Source organism: Coregonus lavaretus (assembly GCF_964263955.1).
Source record: "Coregonus lavaretus genome assembly, contig: HAP1_SCAFFOLD_654, whole genome shotgun sequence".
Lineage (NCBI taxonomy): Eukaryota > Metazoa > Chordata > Actinopteri > Salmoniformes > Salmonidae > Coregonus > Coregonus lavaretus.
Genome location: NW_028162361.1, coordinates 161,151 through 182,856, shown reverse-complemented (window position 1 = coordinate 182,856; position 21,706 = coordinate 161,151). Strand labels below are relative to the sequence as shown.

At 41.6% G+C, this 21,706-nt stretch overlaps 1 protein-coding gene across 1 annotated transcript; it reads right to left on the bottom strand.

Moving 5' to 3' along the window:
- Nucleotides 1-1,314: 1,314 nt before the first annotated feature.
- Nucleotides 1,315-20,930, bottom strand: zeb2b (zinc finger E-box binding homeobox 2b). Its single transcript, XM_084194049.1, has 8 exons — nt 20,681-20,930; nt 16,708-16,776; nt 12,738-12,962; nt 11,516-11,730; nt 9,301-9,409; nt 6,846-8,935; nt 5,077-5,179; nt 1,315-3,401 (listed from the first exon to the last, which is right to left on the bottom strand). The coding sequence occupies exons 1-8, from the start codon at nt 20,910-20,912 to the stop codon at nt 2,824-2,826; spliced, it is 3,621 nt and encodes a 1,206-aa protein (XP_084050175.1). The 5' UTR covers nt 20,913-20,930; the 3' UTR covers nt 1,315-2,823.
- Between the last annotated feature and the right edge of the window lie 776 nt (nt 20,931-21,706).

Genomic DNA, 21,706 nt, shown 5'->3' with positions numbered 1-21,706 from the left:
TCCTATATCAACATCCTCTTCCCTTGAAAAGTTTTTATTTTTGCTAAATGTTTACTAAATGTTTTGGAAATAAACTAAACATTTTGGAAATAAGTTGCATATCCTGTATTCAGAGTTAATTCTACTGAATATACCTTTTATTCAGTTCAGTGGTACACACTTCTATACACACTTCTATTTCAATTTCCTTTTCATCTGAGAACTTGTGCACGCCAAGGCCCATAAAGTTTCCCTATATAACATGTCAGCGAGGTACAGTATGTGTTGAGCCAATGACAATATTAAGTAATGTAACTATAGTAAGACTTGGAGATATTTATGGAAGCAATTGTGGCACCCTGAAGGCAAAATCTGAGTCTATACATAAAACCAGTGATGAATCATCAGAGTTCATATGTTCCAAACACACCACCAATCTGGCCAAAACATATGGCAATATGACACTATTAGGAGTTACTGTAACAGCATGTTGTCATTGGGTGTTTTTTTCCTCCCAAACATTCGACTTGCTCGGATAAGTATTTTTAAATAATGTTTTAAAAGGAAATTGTTATATACTTCAACATGATTGACTGGGGCAACAAATAACAAGTACAACTTCCCTCCTAACGTCATTATCTTTTTTTTGTGGTGCAGAAGGGTATTAGAATGTGTCAAATACATTCCACCTGGAGTGTTCTATTCTCCTTGAAGGTATCTTCTCCTTACCTCTGATCTCTGTGGAAGATTTGCATTCTTAATCGTCCCAACAGTTAACAGTACATGGTTATATTCAATGGCTAATCATTTAAGACCTCCCCTTTTATCTGTGAGATAGCATCGAATGATCAGATGGCATCAGGATCAATATGAAAATTGGAATATGCAAAGCATGTTCTGTGTTTGGCATTGCTCAACCTTTTCCCTTTCATCTAAGCCTTTTGATGTTGCTTTGAATCTGCATATGCAGTGTGAGCTGTTAACAGCTATAAGTATCTTCACACGAAAGTACATTTAGCTGGCGTCCACCTTTAATTTTAATGACTTCATTTGTTTCTTTGTTTTTTCTCTCTCATGGTAATGTGACTGTAATTGAATAATCATTAAGTCTATTGAATGTTATAAAACGTTTGAAAATAATTGTAAAAATAATTAATTATTGTGTGACAGTGCGTAAAAAGTTGAAATCATATGCGGCAAACTTCCAATTTTGGGGGGAATGTGGGTGTTTGACTTTCAGACAACTCATTTTCTGAGTGACAGGTGTAGTTATGTGGTTCTCTAGCACTGCTACAAAAGCATTACAAAAATTAAAACATAAGGCATGTTGTGTTCTGTAATTTGGCTACTTTTATTCGAGCATGGTCATTTCCAAGAGAAATACAAATTAAAAATTCAATAATACTTTTACAAAGACATTTCAGGAAAATTTTCTTCAGTCATGGTATCATACATTGTATCTTAACAGTCCCTCTTCATTTTTTTAGCAAAAAAAAAAAAAAAAATGAAGAAAGTGGAATTTTTTTTGTTAAAAATACAGTGTTTTCACAATATTGTATAAAAGTTCCCAAATTTGGAATTTCCAGTAATTGGAAAATAAAGGAAATAAAACAAAATAATATCGTTGAAAATTCGCAATTCACAATTAATGTTTCAAAACACAATAAATGCTCTCTTTACGTAAAATTTGCCCCAATGATCAATGCCAAGTTCCTTTTTACTAAAATATATCTATATTTTGAAGAACTATAATACTGTACACTACAGTATGAAATAAATAAAATTAGGAAATATAAAATGGGCCACATAAATAAAATGTTATTCAACCTACAAACAAAATGAATGTAATTTTGTTGTTTCAAAAAATTGTTTGGTGTAATACTGACAAAAGTTAATGAAATAAACCTGAAAATTGCACAAACATATGTAAACTAAGGAACTGCTGCCTAGTGTACTAATACTGACATGGGTGCGTCAAAGAGTAAGGTGAGCTATCTCTTAATACCGAAGCTGGTGAAGAGGTAACATGTGTCACCCTCCTTTCACACAATACAAGGATGGCACTTGCAGAAACACACAGATTAAAATGTTTGCATATAAGGCTTTTTCTTATCAAAAACACCTTACAAAGGCTTTATCCTTCATTGTTCACACGATCCTTCCATCTACTGTACTTGTCAAACCGTTTTCCCTTAATTTCAAGGTCTCTTTAAGACTTCAATATCTTAAAATGAAACAGGTAATATCTGTTAAGTTCCTTCACAGAGAAATTCTGAGGCCTAAAACTGTGTGGCTAGCTGGCCTGACGACAGGGCAAAACTATAGACAACACATTAAGTGAAAGATAAGTAATAAAACTGATGGACTGTAGTGTGGACACCACTGCTTTTTTCAACAGTATAAATATATACATAGGCAATACTTTTTTATTATTTTTGTAGTGATTATAGAAGCGAAGTGCAATTTGTACAAGTCACTAGTTTGTGCTATAAAGACTATGGAACACAGGGTTTTTAGGATGTTAGCACCACACATATTTTTAGGCCTTAATACTGTACAATTTTTAAAATGTATTAATTTATTCATTTTTCATTTTTGCATAATGCAGCCTCTTCTTACACAATTCTCCCCCCCCCACCGACCCACCCTAAAATCGAACTTCAAATCAATGTATCCTTGGGCAGACATATACAACCACCACCCATTGAGTCCTTCAATACAAAGCTTCCTAGAAGCTTCAGGCACGTGCATGTACAGCTTCAACACAGCAGCGTTTAAAACCAAGCAGGTAACAATACTGAACAGAAAAGTAAGATGGGAAGCTTTTGAAATGCAGTCATTTTATTACATGCCGTCCTCCATATTGTCCTCGTGATCCGATTTGGTTTCTGTTTTCCCGTCCAACGAACTATCGTCCATCGAGTGCTCTCCGTTCTCCTCCTCATCCCTCAACGTGTCTGGATCTGTGTCCATGCTCTTGTTCTCGCTCTCCTCTTCCTCCTCCTCAAAATCCTCTTCCCTACGTCCTATTTTCACGTACGTTCCTTCAACTTCCTTCTGACGATCTCTCATTCCTCCGTTCATCCCTCCGTCCCTCAGAATGCCCTCGCGGTCCTCCAGGTCGGGGTAGCCCTGAGGAGTCATACCCTGTAAGTAGGCCCGGCTCAATAGTAGCTCTGTGGGTTCTAGGTGGCCCTTCTCCCGGGCCTCTCTCTCGGCCGCCTCCCTCTCCTCAGCCTCCCTCTTGCAGTAAGAGTAACGGTGGTTCATGTGCTGGGAGTAGGAGCCCGAGTGAGAGAAGCGCTTCCCGCACTTGTCACACTGGTACGGTTTCTCGCCCGAGTGCAGTCGTGAATGTTCTATAAGGTGGTGCTTGTGTTTGAATGCCTTCTTGCAGATTTGACACTGGTGTGGCCGTTTACCTGAGGAGACACAAAGGGACAGGAAAGCAGACATGAGTTTCCCATCTCGCTACTTTGTTACTACATTTCACACAATTAAAAACATCAGGAGGAGAACAAACACAAACTGAAAGTACGTTCAGATGATTCGAATGATATGAAGCATCTTGAACTATCATTACAGTATCAATGCTAACTTTGTCATAATTTCCTTGTTTATTCCAAATGAGAAGATAAACAGCTTAAAAAAACACTGGGTCTGCCATGTGTTTAGATTATGAAATTCCTTCCTATCGCTAAAGCATGGAGGAACAGAATCACAAACACTTATTTTCGGTTTAAGTGCCACACTGATGGATGTAACATAAATAAACCATCGCAAACTAAACATACAGAAAGCTGTGACAAATAAATAAACAAATAGGAGATGAAAATTGAACAAGAGACTCCTATGGCTACCCTGATCATCTCAGTAGAATAATTATAGTTTCTAGATGCCTCTGTCCCTCAATTATTTCGGGACTCATCTCTACTCTACTCTGCTCACCATGTAAGATGGGATACCCTGAATACAAAAGTGTGAGACGAGAAACTCGAGCCGCCCTACATTGATGGAGTGAAATTTCATTACATCATGCTACCAAATGATCTAGCTAAATAAAAACTCCCCCAGCAGCCAGCAATGGTGGCTGGTCATGGTGTATATCATGGGGTAGGGAGTAGGGGACAGTTCCACCCCTTTTGAATTTACTACACCTCAGCAGATCCGGAAATATAACAGTCTATCTGACACAAATCATAAGACAGAGTTTCTCCTTTGGCATTTCAATCAGCTCGTGACACCACTTGTGACGCCAAGCACAGACACTAACACATCTGGCCAATTCCTAGCCACAAATAGCCCTGGAATGCCTTCGACACCTTCCATAGCTGCCATACTTGCAGCACACCTCCTAATACCACAACCAGATAAACTGCAGGCTACATAAAGCATGCAGTATTCTTCTCTGCTGTGTGCTGCGTATAGTCATGTGTGTAAAGAATGATGCAACCTAGTGAAAGAGGTTCATTGTGAGAAGTGTAAAAAAATAAGTCATCAACACACAAATGTTCAATGGGTTAAACCAATCTATCACTGATTAGAGTGATAGTCAATAAAGGACCGTTTATGAGTTATATACGTGGGTATGGTTAGTGTGTTTTGTAAATCATAATAGGGTTAATAAAGTAGCATGTGATGGATTTAATTAGAAATGGTCAAGGATGACATTTACTTCAGACAGTGCCCTCATGCATTATGCAAAGCAATGACACAACATTTCGTTAGGCACTTTCTACCCCATTTTGATTTAAGTATGGAGCTTATATATTCAGATAAAGGTATTTCTGGCATAACCCTGATAATGTAATGTCTTGCTCTCCATATTTTAGTAAGTATTTCTCCTCACCCCTGTCAATGAAGAAACAAGTTAGGTCTCGATTTACATACAACTGAAAAAGAACAAAGCAAGAAAGAAATGGGGAATAAACAAAATAGAACAATTGAAAGGGTTTAGTAACACAAAACATTACAAATAAAAGCAATGGGGTAAAATAAGTGTTCTAGAACAGTATATACCTGTGTGTTCATATTTGTGTCTTAGGAGGGAACTGCTCTTCTGGAATGTTTTGTCGCACAAGTCACACGCGTACATACCACTTTCTGTCTTCTTAATCTTCTTCCGGGACAGACAGGAGTCTGAATCGGTCATGTCATCCAGTCCTGACATATAATCTGCTGTTCCGTCTAGCAGCTCCCCCTAGAAAATAACACATTTATCAATCCACACATGTCAACTAAATATAGGTACAGTACCTCCTGATGTTTGCCTGAATGAAAGACTGAATGGAACTTAGTGTTTGACCTAATTACTAACACTCCAATACAGAGCTCAGGTGTAAATATATATATATATATATATATATATATATATATATATATATATAAAAGGTAGACTACATTGTAATGGTTGAGAATCTACCCTGAATGTTGTTGTTTTTTAATCCGTCCGCCATATATTTGAATTCACATTCGGTCTAATTTTATACATGAGAGAGTTTTAATTCTATATGTATCTGTTCTTTATAAGGGAAGATTAACCCGATAGGCTTAAACTAAATGAATGGTGGAAAATATTATTACATTAGAAGGTCATAATAATAAGAGAAAGCCCTTTGCGGGGCATATTGTCATATTCTTCTAATTTCCAACTCATAATGATTAAATCAAGAGGTGTTCTAAATGACCAATATTGAGAAGCACCATTGCTCTCATTAAGAAGTGCTCGCTCTGGTCTGACAATGATTCCTTTGGCGGGGACATTTTCTTTCTTACACTGTTTTTAAAGAACAGAGCTACTATCATTCCGCAATCAATTTGAGCTAAATGCCCGTAGCTGTATTTTTTAAATCTAATTTAATAACTTAGAATAGGAAACATTATTAATACTTTTTATCAAAATGGTTCCCTCAATGTTAAACAGCCTTCAGCATTCAGTGGGAATGAACATGGAGCCTGTGCATTATTAATCTGCATGTAGAAACTCATTTTGGCTTTAGAGAGCTGCTCTCTTTAAAATAAAATACAAGAAAGTGGCAGAGAATTGGAGCTGGAGTCAGATCCTCTGTGCTGTGTGCAGCTTCAGGGCTTACCCTATACCTATTGCACAGATCACGTACACTATTTCCCTCACACAATTCACAATTCAAAATACCTAAGAAAAAAAAAAAAAAAAAAACTAGGCTGACACAGATTGATTTTAAAGGGTACGTAGTAGTGTTTTACTCTGGAATAGACTACACTGAACAGCTGGAGACGTGATGCTGCCTGCACTCTGCAGTAAGGACAATTCACGGTGGAGTCTGGCTACAACCGAATCCCCCACATTATATCCTCCTCTGAAACACCAATTATATGCTGATATTGCTAATGACGCCTGCTTGGAGAACTGAACAACTCCAGGCTCGTTTGACAGCTGGTTATCTACCTGACTGTGTTTTCTCCCTGGTTCAATGTGCTGCAGGTGAGCATTTGAGCTCATTAGAGTACATTTTAATTAGTGGCACAATGAGCAGATCATTTTAGAGAATCTGAGAGGAGAGAGAGAGAGAGAGAGAGAGAGAGAGAGAGAGAGAGAGAGAGAGAGAGAGAGAGAGAGAGAGAGAGAGAGAGAGACAGAGACAGAGACAGAGACAGAGACAGAGACAGAGACAGAGACAGAGACAGACAGACAGAGACAGACATAGAGAGAGAGAGAGAGAGAGAGAGAGAGAGAGAGAGAGAGAGAGAGAGAGAGAGAGAGAGAGAGAGAGAGAGAGAGAGAGAGAGAGAGAGAGAGAGAGAGAGAGAGAGAGAGAGAGAGAGAGAGAGAGAGAGAGATAAACCTGAGGCTTAAAAACTAAACCACAAGTGGCTTATCTATTTACCTGGAAACCTGGCTTTCGCTGGTATTTTCTCCTCTGCTGCTGTTGCATCTCAGCAAAGGTAGCTGCTCCTGTTGCATAAGTGTAGGCCATGTGTGGTAGGAAGCCCATCTGATCCAGCCCTGGGTATGGCCTCAGCCCAGGCATGCTGGCCTGCATCGGAGACATGAAGGTGGCAGGTGGGAACGCGCTCTGTTGCGGAAGCGATGTGTACATAGGTTTGTTACCGAAGGGGTTCATCCCGAACAAGGGGCTGGTGCTTTTGTTGAGGTCTCCATTGTGGTGGTTCTGGCCTCTGGCTTCAAACTCCTTCTTGAGATAGGCCAGGTTAAGTGGCTCTTCGAAGTGCTCTCGTGGGGAGGGAACACTGGAGTGGTCATGGTGGTTAATACTGTTTAGTTTAGGTCTGCTCTTCAAGGTCATGGCGTGTTTGGGCTCCTTCATGAGCTTTGGCAGTGACAGGTCCAGTGGTTGTTCAGACTGGTTCATGTTGAGGTTCAGGTCCTCAGACATCAGGCTGTTTGGAGTATATGAGCTACTGTGGGAGTTTTTGGAAGATGTGGAGGAAAGGTTCAAAGGAGAAGGTGTGCTGCTCCTTGAGTGGTGGTCCAATTTGGAGTGGTCACCCATGTGTTTGGTGTGTCCACTGAACGTGTTAGCTTTCATGAGTCTGAGTTGGTTCTCACAGTTGTTGACGTTGTTATGGTGCTCTGCAATGGAGGTGGGCGTGATATGGTGGTCACGGTTGCGGTCACGGTCATTAGACTTGATCAGGGACACTGGGGATCTAGCTGCCATTGAGTCTTTAGCGGGAGTGTGGTTGTGGTTGTTTGCGGCTAGAACCATATCTGCATGGTTGTTCCGTTGTTCTAGTGGTGGAGTTCTTGGGGTGCCGTACTGGTAGACTTTCCTCTGCTCGAACCACTCTTTGACGAATTCCTGAGGAAGGCCGACCGCTATGGAGATCTTCAGTAGTTCCTCTGAATTGGGCTCCATGTTCATAGCGAAGTAGGCCTTGAGCACTGACATGTGGTCCTTGTACGGGTTAATGGGGCTTTTCTCAGACAGCATGGACGAGAGCAGGAGGGCATGCTTCTCCGTAAACATCCCCTGTTTTGTGGGCATAAGGTTCTCGCTAGTCTGGAGAACTGTCTTGATCTCCTCATTCATTTTACACAGGTAACGTTCATGCTGATGCAAGGGAATTGGGCCTGGGAAGGCTTCTTTGCAGTATTGGCAAGAAAAGGGTGTAAACATAATATTGTTCTCATGCATCTTATCATCGGTACCTAAATCTAGCATGTGGTTGGATTTCTCTCGTTTGATAGTGCTAATTTGTCTCTTTGAGTCCGTGGTCAAGCTCTGAAGACAAGCTTTGGCTTCGTTCACTTTTTCTAATGTGTAGTCGATGATGCTTTTAGTGGCACCGTTATGGCTGACGACTGGAAGACCAACCTGGTGACCCACCTGTGACGTCAGTCCCTGTTTTTGCTCCTCGATCTGGTTCCCGAGCTCCTTCATGTAAGCCTTGAGTCTGGAGATCTCCTCTGGTTTGCAGTCCATCTTCTGCCTGCACACAGTGTTGTCCACGATCTGGAGCACCTTCTGGACCTCGCTCAGGTTGTTGCTCAGGGACGGGTAGCCCAGGAGCTGTTGTTCGATCCCCATCCCAAGGTGCTGCATGGGGCTCTGGGCTGAGCAGTGGATCCCTAGCGGGCTGCTGTTTCCCCCCATGCCTCCGTTCATGAAGGGCCCAGGTCCGCCAAAGCCGTGGGAGGCCATCATGAGTTTGTAGTCGTTGAAGTCTAGTGGTTCTGTTTTGATGTTCAGGTGGTGGTTGTTCTGGTCCTGGTGGTGGCCCAGGGGCTTGCCATTTCCGTTTCCGTTCTCTAGCTTGTGTCTCAGCTGGGTGATGGCGGTGTTAGTGGGGGAGGACGAGGCTGATGTAGGGGAAGAGCCTGTCTTCATGTTGTTGCGCATCCTCCCGTTGACTGCTATCAGGCCGATGCACTTCTTGCTGCTGATGTGAGAGCTATAGGAGCCTGAGTGAGAGAAGCGCTTCTTGCAGTTTGGGCATTCGTATGGCTTCTCACCTGAAAAGAGACAACAACGTATACTTTAAAAACAATATCTGCCATGAACACATTTAAAATGGCATAATGAACACACATATTCTCAATTATTAAATATAAGTGGGCTGAGGGAAAATGTATCAAGAATGAACACCTTTAATTAATGCCAAATTAAAGTGTAAACACTGAACTAATTTCAGGGAATTAAACTGCTCAATTGTAAGATTGGCAGATAGAAACAAAGAAGCTCAAGTCATCCATTGGAACAGTGGGAGAGAGAAAAGAAAAAGGGAATCGATTTTTGTACACCCTATGAAGTTCACCACAGTCTTAAATCAAGGTTATGCATATTCAAAGAGGAGTGCACAGGCCCCCTTGCTACCCACCACTATGAATCCGCAGGTGTTCCTTCAGATGGTGCTTGTATTTGAAGGCCTTGCCACATTCTGTGCATTTGAACTTGCGGTTGCCAGCCCCCTGGTTCAGCAGTTGGTGCTATAGAGAAAGAAGCAGGTATTTACATGAGTTCTACTCACAACATTACAGGGGGAAAAGAGTTCACTAAATAATCACAATCAGCCCTCGGTGCAATCGACCAACATGCCAAATGGCTTGTGTTGCTACACAGCCCATCTAGCCTCTTTTTACTTCCAACTCCAATGAGAGAGTACAAGAGTGGCGCTGATAACAGACGGAATCACATACCTTTTAATTTCCTGGCTCTCGAGCCAAGGAAGCATGCCTTTAGAATTTGGCAGCCAATAAAATAAACTAAATGAAAGGGGCTCTTTTTTAAATATAGTTTCCCCCTCATTAGAAACAAGCAATCTGATCTATTTTTATTAATTTGGGTAATCACTCGAAAGACTATTTCACAAGAAGTCCTTCCCCGTATTTCACATACCTGCATACAACAGTAATTATACATGAAGAAACATTACATTTCCATAAATGTTGAAATGTCTTAATTGGACCAGATTTCCACTAATCATTTGAATCCTCAAATGTCTCTTTAATAATCTTAGACTACGCTGGATAGGATGGGCCTAGGCCTTGATTCTCTGTTCAAAGGTAAACATCAGTTGCTGCCCCACAAATTTGCAATTCAAACAGGGGGAGGCCTCTGCCTGTTTCAAAATCCAAATGTAATAGTAATATCAACAACAATAACAGCGTACGTGTAAAAGGGGTGCGCACCAGGCGTGCACAATTAATTCAGAGTGGGAGGTGAGCATGTTAAATGGTTAGGCAATACAAAAGATCTCTCAGCAGCACTCGCTAAGCAGGCAGGCATAGCAGGAACAAGCAGCCAGCGTCCTGATCCAGCCTGACAACTGCTGGGGTGTGCTGACTCTACCCACATTCCTGGGGAGACAGATGGCGTAAGGGAGGACACAGGGAGGATTGTTCAAACGGCAGCAACCTTCAAAGATCAAGCAGGAGTGGGTCTGTCTGTCGGTGGGGCCGCCAAGCACCAGTCAGGGACCCCACCGCTCGTATGTTGCTGAGTTGCATAAACAAACAGCAACAGCTGCTTTGGCTCCCCCTGCTTCCCTCTGAGGACCGCCGTAAACTTTAGTTGTGCCAATAAGATACAGTCATTCTCTAACCCTAATTGTCAATGGCACCAACACCAGCAAATGTGTTTTTGGGGAAGGGGGACTTGCTTTCCTACATGACTCAGGGAAGGTTAGGGATGGGATGTTGGATGTTGTGGGCGGGGCGCATGGGCTGGGTATTCAAATATTATTGTCTCGTATTAATTGGATAAGAAGTGTTAAGAATTCCAGGTTATTTTAGAATTTTTTATGGTGTTTATGGCGAGGGGATCTTTTCCTAAGTAGAGACAGCTATCATGGGACATGGGATTGGGACTTGCCTGTAAGCGATGCCACAATGGTTTACTAACTTCTCAACACATTTTTATCTTTCTTTTCTCTTTATTTTTAACCCCAAGAGGACTTAAATTGTCACTACCGGTTTTGTTCAGATTCACGTATTTTTTAACATGGTTGGCAAGCAAATGTAACATCTATGAATAGAAGGTGGGTTTTTTCCACACAGGGAGTTGGATGTGATGCATGCAAATTGCCAACAAATTCCCAGGTTAGTTTATATAAAAAAATACATTGGTAGTGAGTGAGACTCAATAATAAGTGTACATGTCGACTCTGTTTATGAAATGTAAGGAAATGGTGGAATGTATGACATAGTACTGCATAAAGGAAATGCTTGATTTTAAAGAACATAAAATCTACTAGTTGAAGTGAAATTAAGGAGCAGATAAAATGTCTAAATTGGAAATTAACATAATCATTCGATCGAGAACATAAGACTGCAAAATCATATCAGACGGGGCCATCAAAAAACCATTTAGGGCCTCAATTAAAGTTATTACCATTAAAAGATCTGCATCTTCAAAATGGCATGAAAAATTAATAATGATTGCCAATCAAAATGATATATTTTCCTCCAAGGGAGTGAAGGGGAAGGGAAGGGGAGAGGAAAAAGTGATTGAAAAAAGAAGAAGTGAGAAGTGCATATGATCCTGAAAGTGATTGAAAACAGCACCAAAAAAAAACGAGGGCATATGATCCTCACCTGATCTCTGCCGGGCTTGTGCGTGGCCATATGTCGCTCAAGCTGAGTGCGGTAAGCAAACGTGTAGTTACACAGGGGGCAGGCGAAATTCTCCTCATTCTTCTCATGGCGGTACTTGATGTGCTCCTTGAGCGATGTCAAGCGCTTGTAACCCCGGTCGCAGTAGGGGCAGGTCAACAGTTGGGCGAAAGCATCTGGAGTTCCAGGTGGCAGGTCTGGGTAGGGGAGACGGGGGGAGAAGGGGAGGGGGGTTGGGGAGGGAAAGCGGTCCAAAAGGTCAGCAAATCAATGGCAGCTAATGGGCGTACTGCCCGGAATGGTATGGGAGGTATCACTGCAATCTGCTCTACAGAGTGCCATCGTCTCAGGCTGGCATCCCTGACACACACACACACACACACACACATATGCACACGCACACACACATACAGACTCTGCTCTCTCTCTTATTTTATATCACATACTAAGACACATGGAAATTCAGACATACTCAAATGAATTAGCTTTTAATTGACCTATAGAATGTGTTGCATAATATACTTTTAGCTTAAGTAATTGTGTTGTTTCTTTGACTTTCGACACAAATTAAACATGATATCTAATCTTACACTGTCTTACACTGATATCTTACAAATGTCAGTCTGAAATAAAGCACCTTGACCTGGTTTTTAAGAACACTACCTTACCCAGCCTCCCCCTCGTCCTTCCTTGCTCCCCTTAACCATAGTTCCCTTGCCTAATTGCTTTTAAGTGACTTATTTAATACAATTTTTCTCACACTTTCATCATTTCTGAAGTATGTATCATAAATCCATTCTAATTCAATCCCTGTTCCCCCGGGGTCTGGGAGGTGTACTATCTTATTTCAGACCTCTGGCAGCTGCTGCTGCTTAAAGACTGAAGGACCGAAGGTAAACACAGAGGCATCCAGTGAAGAATCTGTGAGACCAACAGCTGCCCATGTCACTGAGCCACAGAGATGAAGAAGAGTCCAGCCACACCACTGCTGCTCTGTTCTCTTCTGCTGGCGTATGTAGCAAGAGTCTCAAAAGAGGAGTGCTGATCCAGGATCAGCTCACCCCTGTCTATGTAATCTTATTGATTGTGATCTAAAAGGCAAAACTGATCCTAAATCAGCACTCCTACTCTGAGACGCTTTATACATACAGCCCCTGTCCCCAGTTCTGTTCTTGCCCTCCCTGGCTGGTCTCTGGATTCTTACCATTTTCCTCCTGGCTGTTTGTTTCAGGCACTTCGGGCGTGCCCAGACGGGACAGCTCCTCTCCCTCGGGTGCTTCTGGGTAAATGATGGCAGTGTCACCCCGCTGCAGGTACTCAGCGATGCTGACCACGTGGCTGTGGCTCTCGCTCAGGCTCTCCTCCTGGAGCTTACTGCGCTTAGCGAAGAACTCCTCAAATTCTGAAGTGCAATCAACAACATTCTTAACTGAAAAGAAGAAGGGATAGCGAGAAGGGGGAGGGAGAGAGAGAGCCAGAGAGAGAGAGAGAGAGAGAGAGAGAGAGAGAGAGAGAGAGAGAGAGAGAGAGAGAGAGAGAGAGAGAGAGAGAGAGAGAGAGAGAGAGATGGGTTTAAAAAATTGGATTCTTCACTCCCCAAGAGAAATGTGTGTTACAGCAATTCTGGGAACATGTTGGGTCTAAATGTGATGAAGAAACACCACAATAGACATTAAGGTAGTAGTTGTGGGAGAATACATCTGAATTACTGTGTTATCTTGTCACACAACAGCCACTAAAACAAGAAATATGAGTTAATCTTAGAAAAGTACCACCTTAAATCATGGGAAAGTATTTTAGATAAACATATTGTATTTACTTGAAACGTATTACCAGTTACACAATAAATGTGGGGAACACAATTTAAACTGGCCAAATTACTTCTAATTTTCCTTATCATACGTGATATGAAAATAATTTGTATTTTACCATTTTGAATCTTTGAGATCATCGAAAGACATCCATCTATTTAATTAAGCCTCAGTGTTTAAGCCTCTCAATCAACATTTTATTTACACATTGTGTAGCAACAGTACAATAACATTCCCTGTGGGGTCAATAAAAGGGCTCTGGTTAGTTGATTGTCTGTGGAACAGATTACTGAGGACAAACCACAATGTTGCACAAATAAAGCCTTACCATAGTCAAGAAAGTACTTTCTAAAGCTGTCTTTCTGAAATTGCTGAAGTCACACATTGTGTGTTTTTTTTCATATTCTCCAGTCCCTTCTCTTTGGGGAATCCCAAAGCTGCAGAGTAGAGATAGCTGGCTCCAATAGCAAACAAAGCTAATCAAAATCTGCAACCTTTATTAGTCAACAGAAGATGATAGACCCTCAACGGTTCACGCTAATTCAAAGCTATACCATACAGCATTCCAACAACCTGAGGCAAGTCTGTATTCTATTACCCCCTATCAATATCACTGTTATAACACTTGTCACATATAACATTGTTGTGCTAAATGTTACAGGAAGTCACACAAACTGTTTTATTTGACTTGATTTAGATAGTTACTTATTTAATTAGACATTTCCAAGCCAAGGTATATTTTTATAATGTGATTCGTTCAGTGATTATTTTATGGGCCCAATTTGTGAAAGGTCAAGGTAGTGGATTTGGTTGTCAAAAGTGGCATGAAAATGTCACTGGTGCCAAAGGATCTTTTATTAAATCGTATGAAACAACTGTTAACTAGGCAGCTCAATTTCCTGCATTCTCATTAGGACTTTGTGTAAACTATTTGAGAATCATTTATTGTAATTTAGAGACACAAAACTGTGAGGATGCTTGAGATCTCTATGTTGGATTCACAACTCACCGTTGAACAAATATGTATCTTAAGGTTTCAAAAATACATCAAAAAGATCAAATTTAGACTAATTAGATTTAGCAAATGAAATGTAATTTAGGATGTCACTGTATTGCCAACAAGCTACAAGCTCAACCTCATAATGCCTCCTTTTAAATTTCCCCTCTAAAATAACAGGGGGTAATTTCTTCTCTGTAATAGAGGAAATCACCTGGATAAAAGAGTGCCTAGGTGGCAAGACATGATTGCATTTTTCATTTCATAAATGAAATCACATGTAATCTAGTGTGGGTTTTTTCTTCCAATGCAGTGCCTCTACATTGTTTCCACAGCCTCAATGTCCTGAATGGAAACATTTGCGATGTCTAAATCTCCACACAAAAAGTTACGACACATGCACAGGAACGCGTGTGCACGCACACTCACAAACGTGCATGCTCACACACACACACACATTCTCACACACACACACACACACACACAAAATCTAAAAATATATAAATAAATAAAAAGAAGAATAGAAGATTCCTAAGGAAGGATTCCCATTATGTGGTGAGTGTTTACTCGAACGGTGCCAAGGCCAATTGTCAGCAGCGGTCAGGATGATATCATGGAGGGAGAACTTAATACCCAAGAGGCTTGTGGGTGGAAATCAGCTTTGTTTACTTAATTAAAAATGGCAGGTAGGATTTGGTTCCATAGTTTTGTGTAGAAAGGACCATGCAGGGACACTAATGCTCTACACGGACACAGAGATACACAGCCACCCACACAGGGATTGGAAGGGTGGTTGGTCTCGGCCTCTTCTTTTAACACAATACAGATGTAGGATCTTGATTTGAGCCAGTTTTCTACAGCAGGAAATGAATCCTGCAGCAATAGGAAATGTGATGATGAGGGAAATAAGTATTTGACCCCTCTGCAAAACATGACTTAGTACTTGGTGGCAAAACCCTTGTTGGCAATCACAGAGGACAGACGTTTCTTGTAGTTGGCCACCAGGTTTGCACACATCTCAGGAGGGATTTTGTTCCACTCCTCTTTGCAGATCTTCTCCAAGTCATTAAGGTTTCGAGGCTGACGTTTGGCAACTCTAACCTTCAGCTCCCTCCACAGATTTTCTATGGGATTAAGGTCTGGAGACTGGCTAGGCCACTCCAGGACCTTAATGTGCTGCTTCTTGAGCCACTCCTTTGTTGCCTTGGCCATTTGTTTTGGGTCATTGTCATGCTGGAATACCCATCCACGACCCATTTTCAATGCCCTGGCTGAGGGAAGGAGGTTCTCACCCAAGATTTGACGGTACAAGGTGCCGTCCATCGTCCCTTTGATGCGGTGAAGTTGTCCTGTCCCCTTAGCAGAAAAACACCCCCAAAGCATAATGTTTCCACCTCCATGTTTGACGATGGGGATGGTGTTCTTGGGGTCATAGGCAGCATTCCTCCTCCTCCAAACACGGCGAGTTGTTGATGCCAAAGAGCTCGATTTTGGTCTCATCTGACCACAACACTTTCACCCAGTTCTCCTCTGAATCATTCAGATGTTCATTGGCAAACTTCAAACGGCCATGTATATGTGCTTTCTTGAGCAGGGGGACCTTGCGGGCGCTGCAGGATTTCAGTCCTTCACGGCGTAGTGTGTTACCAATTGTTTTCTTGGTGACTATGGTCCCAGCTGCCTTGAAATCATTGACAGGATCCTCCCGTGTAGTTCTGGGCTGATTCCTCACCGTTCACATGATCATTGCAACTCCACGAGGTGAGATCTTGCATGGAGCCCCAGGCCGAGGGAGATTGACAGTTATTTTGTGTTTCTTCCATTTGCGAATAATCGCACCAACTGTTGTCACCTTCTCACCAAGCTGCTTGGCGATGGTCTTGTAGCCCATTCCAGCCTTGCGTAGGTCTACAATCTTGTCCCTGACATCCTTGGAGAGCTCTTTGGTCTTGGCCATGGTGGAGAGTTTGGAATCTGATTGATTGATTGCTTCTGTGGACAGGTGTCTTTTATACAGGTAACAAGCTGAGATTAGGAGCACTCCCTTAAAGAGTGTGCTCCTAATCTCAGCTTGTTACCTGTATAAAAGACACCTGGGAGCCAGAAATCTTTCTGATTGAGAGGGGGTCAAATACTTATTTCCCTCATTAAAATGCAAATCAATTTATAAAATTTTTGACATGCGTTTTTCTGGATTTCTTTGTTGTTATTCTGTCTCTCACTGTTCAAATAAACCTACCATTAAAATTATAGACTGATCATTTCTTTGTCAGTGGGCAAACGTACAAAATCAGCAGGGGATCAAATACTTTTTTCCCTCACTGTATGTACATCAAATCTCCTCACAATGGATTAAATCAACTCACCTGTACCGTTTCCAACTGTCTGAAGAGTGGTGTCAGGCCCCATAGTGTCATAATCATCTTTCATTTCATCTGTGGAGAAAAGAGGGAAGGGAGGAGGGGAGGAGAAAAGAAGTTCAGTTCAATGTTCAGTGCTGTAGTGTACCAAGCAAACCCAAGCCTCACAATGAAGCCTTCAGAGGAAGGTACGGAGATATAAAGGGCTTGCTGTGTTGCACTGTGCCAAGGCTTTGTGTGGCATTCTTAATGAATGCTATCATCAGGACCAGACAGAGCCTTATTTACCTTAAAAACAACAAGCAGTGGGAAAGAAAGCTGCTCTGCCATTCCGGGGGTAGCGAGAGTCGCCAGAAAGAAAGATTAATTCAAGAAGCCAGCCCCATCCACCTGAACAATCAGACAGGAGTAACTGGCACAAAAGGCCTTGCAGTTGTTATTCCCTCACTGTGACACTACTAACAATCTACATGCGGCAGAAAAAATAACAAACTATACAGGGAGTTTTCACAGAAAAACGTGGGCTGTGGGCTTAGACTCTATTACCAATCAGTGTAATGCATAGTCTTAGGAACGACAAGGGCAGACTTGCATTTTGTCCTGGCACAGGTAAGACAGCCATAAATAAAGGACCCCAGATTGACAGACAGGCTCATAAACAAGGGAGAGAACAACTTTTGACATTGGTGGGTAAATTCTCTTGCCGTATAGGCGGCGAACAAGAGGACATTGTTGGTGTTCAAGTCCACAGACAATTAACTTAAAGAGTCCTCTGTGACTCCTTCCTTCCGTCCTGTCTTTGGAAATTAAATCAAGGTACTTCCGAGAAGATAGTGCCTGGTAATAAAAATGGCTCCTGTCTCTCTCTGTTTCTCCTTGTTCTAGCCATGTGATTTCTATGGTCTCAAGGATACTGTGTTGCCATGGAGGGGTAAACAAACAAATCAATGGATTAAGGGAATAGAGGAACTCTCTTCTTTACTGTCTCTTGCACCTTGAACTTAACAGAAAACACTTTGGAAATTAGTTTAAAAAGTAGCTGACAAGTTGTGTAAAATCGTCCTAATTTTTTGAGGGCTGCATTGTCATTGAATTAGCAATCACGAATCATACGCAGAAAAACTAATATATTATACAATATATATACCGTATATTTTCGTGTAGAGCAAAAAAAAACAGTTGTTTTAATGGTTGGTTCATTTCAATCATTAAGATAGGCTTTTTTTCTGTTTATTTCGCTTGAAGTGAGACGGTTTCCTTCTGCACCAAACAGATAAAAAACCCAGCCAATAGCTTCAGAGAATAAAAAATGGACTCTTTTGAATGAAAAGTACTCAACTTTCCCTTGACATGAAGCTTGACTGTGTGGTGGATAAACTTGCCAGCCATTTTTCATTTGCATATGAGGGGGTTTGGAGTGCCGTTGTCTTCACAGTAATGACATCAAACCAGGCTGCACTCTAAGGAAATGGCCCTTTAGCAATATTGTTGAAGATACACTGGAGTATTGTGAGCAATCGAAAAAATCCTCCAACACAGCCACAAATATAATTCTGGTGTTTAAGAGACCAGCATATATGAATAGTTACTTTTTTGTTGTTTATAATTTACTGAATGTTAATCAAGCTCTCTTTTCCTCTTTCCCTCATGTCTCTTTTTCCTGGAAAGTGGGTGAGTTCGCATGGATGCAGCGATTTTGGTTTTTACAGCCTTTAGTAATCCAATTTCACTGCATATTTTTGATATGAGTCAAGGAGCACAAGAGGGGATTTGCCTTTTGTCCCTTTTTCTTCCCTCTTTACCTTGAAAAGTCCCTATTATCTGTATGTGGTCAAGGAATGAGAGTGAGAGAACTTCCAGCAGGAGGTAGGCTAAGACCACTTACACCTACCTCACTTCTATGGCCCTTGCAAAAAAAAAACGTTTTGGGCCATTTCTATTGCTTCTGACAGCTACACATCCATTGGAGAGAGACAGTTTTTATAGTTGAAAGTGTAATGTGAGTCGAGAGCCAGTCTGCTCTTTCTGTCTGTCTCTACCTGATAAATCATGTAAGGAGAGGGGGAATGTGAGAGAAGGCCTGCACCTCACTGAAAGACGATGTTTAAGTTTCTGACTGCGACCCAGGAGGGGTCCAGAATACCTTTCCCCTGCCATAAGTTCACCTATTTACTTAACGCCATTGATGCTGTTTGTTTTGAAAACATTCCTATTTTTATGGCCAGTTACCATTGGAACAGGGCGCAATAAAAACACAGGTCCTCCTCCTCCTTTCTGTTAGTTTTCTGAAAGTCCTTGAACAGGGCCGGGCCAGGAGAAGAAAGAGACAAGGACAGAAAGGAGAGAATGCAGGTGATTTATTCTAGAATCTCTGTCAGTGATAGTGAAGTCATGGATTCCAGCACACTGCGTCCACCACACCATTGTGGGATGAAAGAATGTCAAGGACAATTCTAGAACACACAACTCTGATTGTGCTGGCACCAGAAAGGCACAGCTAAGAAACTTTTGCAGTGCTCTTCAGTTCAAAACCTGTATCCTTTGGACAGAGTACTAAAGCTGATGCACAGCTTATCTCAGGGTAAAGCTATGTGCTGAGGTATCATTGTAGACAGTAAGGCACCGTGAAAGAGGAAAAAAGACAGACAAACATAGTGCCCACAAGCTTGGGAAAGAGAAGACTCCCATCATCTACACTAATTAACTACACTAGGTCTCAGAAATATGGCAGACAAGACGTTTTATCACATGAGAAGCAGATTATCTGGGAAATGTAACATAAGTGAATTACAGACATTAAGGCACCACAGGCTTTTATCAAATAAACAATTACTGTATGCTTTGACTACTTGTTTATTTTTTATCTTGATTTATATAAACGTTTCTATTTTTAAAGAATCAAACCCCATATGAACTGTTACTAGTGGGGCAGAAATATAAATATCCATAAACATAGCAAAATAATACATCGATTGTCTACGACAACTATGTTTCCGATTTTCATGTCGATAATCAGTAACCACAAAGTGAACTTCCTCCTTTTCAATACATGATCATTTTTTGAGCCTATTAACATTTTAGACCATGGAATATTTCCCCCTTTTCAGCACTCTACAGAGCCCAGTTCATTAGCAGAAATGAATAGCTAACACCGGCTCATTTAAATGGGGTGTCTTACATGAGTTCTCGCCACACTCTGTTTCTGTCACACCGCTGCAAGAATCATTGACTCTTATTATACATGTAAATGGCTATCATAAAAATAAAAATTTCATTTAAGATTGTTAATGACTTTTGCAGCAGTCTGGCTTCCTTTAATGATTATCCCCTAGCCCTAATTAAAAGTATTTATCTTTCAAGCATCCATGACTAGGCTCTCTGTTATCAGTGATGCTCCGAATGAAAAAAAAATGGAAGGCGCCACCAAAGTTGTATGTATCACCTGCCTGCAATGATCTAAACTAGATTATTAGCAAATTAAGATATATCAATCACATACTGAAGGTTTGATCATATTGCGATAATATAGACAATCAAAAGAGGTAATTCTAAGAAAATGTAATGTATGCTCTGAATTTTATGATTGAAAAGCTATCTGTTAATATCATTTTATGTAACTCTGGTTTATCTTAGTGAGGATAAAGATTTAGCGTTGGGACGAGCTGGGTGAGTTTCAGTCATGTGGGGTGTAGGAATCTCCACCATACTTCTGCCATCTTAAATGGCACCATCATACGTTTCCTTTTCATCATCAAGTTACAGTAATGTCTCCTGACTCTGCTTGCCCCTGTCAACTCACTGCATGTCAAAACGTGGTTTGATCTCATCCACTTCTTATGACTGCCAGGCGCGGTCAATCACTTCCCATGTTACTGTGGAGGTGGTGGAGGTGAAGGGGGGAGGAGTTGGCTTAACCAAAATAAATCGGAAAAATTTTGGCCGTAATCCACGCGCGTGTGTGTGTGCATGTGACACTCACCAGTACCGTCGACTGAGGCGTGCAACATGTCGTTGTCATGCCAGACATGGTCTACTCCGCTGTCCCTCATGTCATCGTCCTCATCCTCCTTTGTCATCAGGGCGTGGCCCACCCTCGGGGATCCAGCGTCGTGGTTGGTCAGGCTGGCAGGGCTGCCCACCCCGTTAAGTAGGCCGTCCTCCTCCGATACCAACAGCTTGTCCTCATCCTCTGTCTCTGAACCAGTATCCATCACATTCTCATAGTTCAACGCTGCAATGAGGGAGAACACAAAACAAAAGAAGATGGGTCACTACAGAGGAATTCCCATTTGGTGCTCATCGTATTGACCCTGAAATGGAAAACAGGTCATAGAGGATTATGTCCTTAGATGAAGTCATGATTGCACTGCACTGTTAAGAGCTAGTAACACAAGCATTTCGCTGCACCTGTTATAACATCTGCTTAACTGTTTACGTGACCAATAAACTTTGATTTTATTTGATTACAGGTTAAACCCATCCCTGTTTGGGACATGGCCCCTTTCTTGTGGGGGTACATCCCAATTACAACAACACCCACCGTGATAGTCTGGTATCTGTAACTTTAACCATCATGGTGTGTGGAGTCAGTCAGCTGCTAGGTAGACACTCCAAAATAGCCACTCATTTTCTCTTGCAGTAGACTGCCTAAGATGCCAACCTAGCTACACCTTTCAGTTGGGCTCACAGATCTAAAGCATACCCGACGTGGCTGAGATACTCTGCACTTCTGATATTTACAAATGTCACATAGTCATACCACCCTGGATTGAAACGGCTTAAACCCTAGTCATTTCATCATATTCACCACTCCTAAATAAGTGACGCACCTACTGTACTGTATTTTCCCCCAGAACTTGACAGATATCAATCGTCAAGTCAGACCTTTACAATGATAAATGAAACAATACATATAAAATACCCCTAACTTAATCAAAACAGGACCTGCATCCCACTCCTTTCCCTCCGTTCCCTCTCCTCTTGTCTTTTTCAGGGAGTGTTTTCA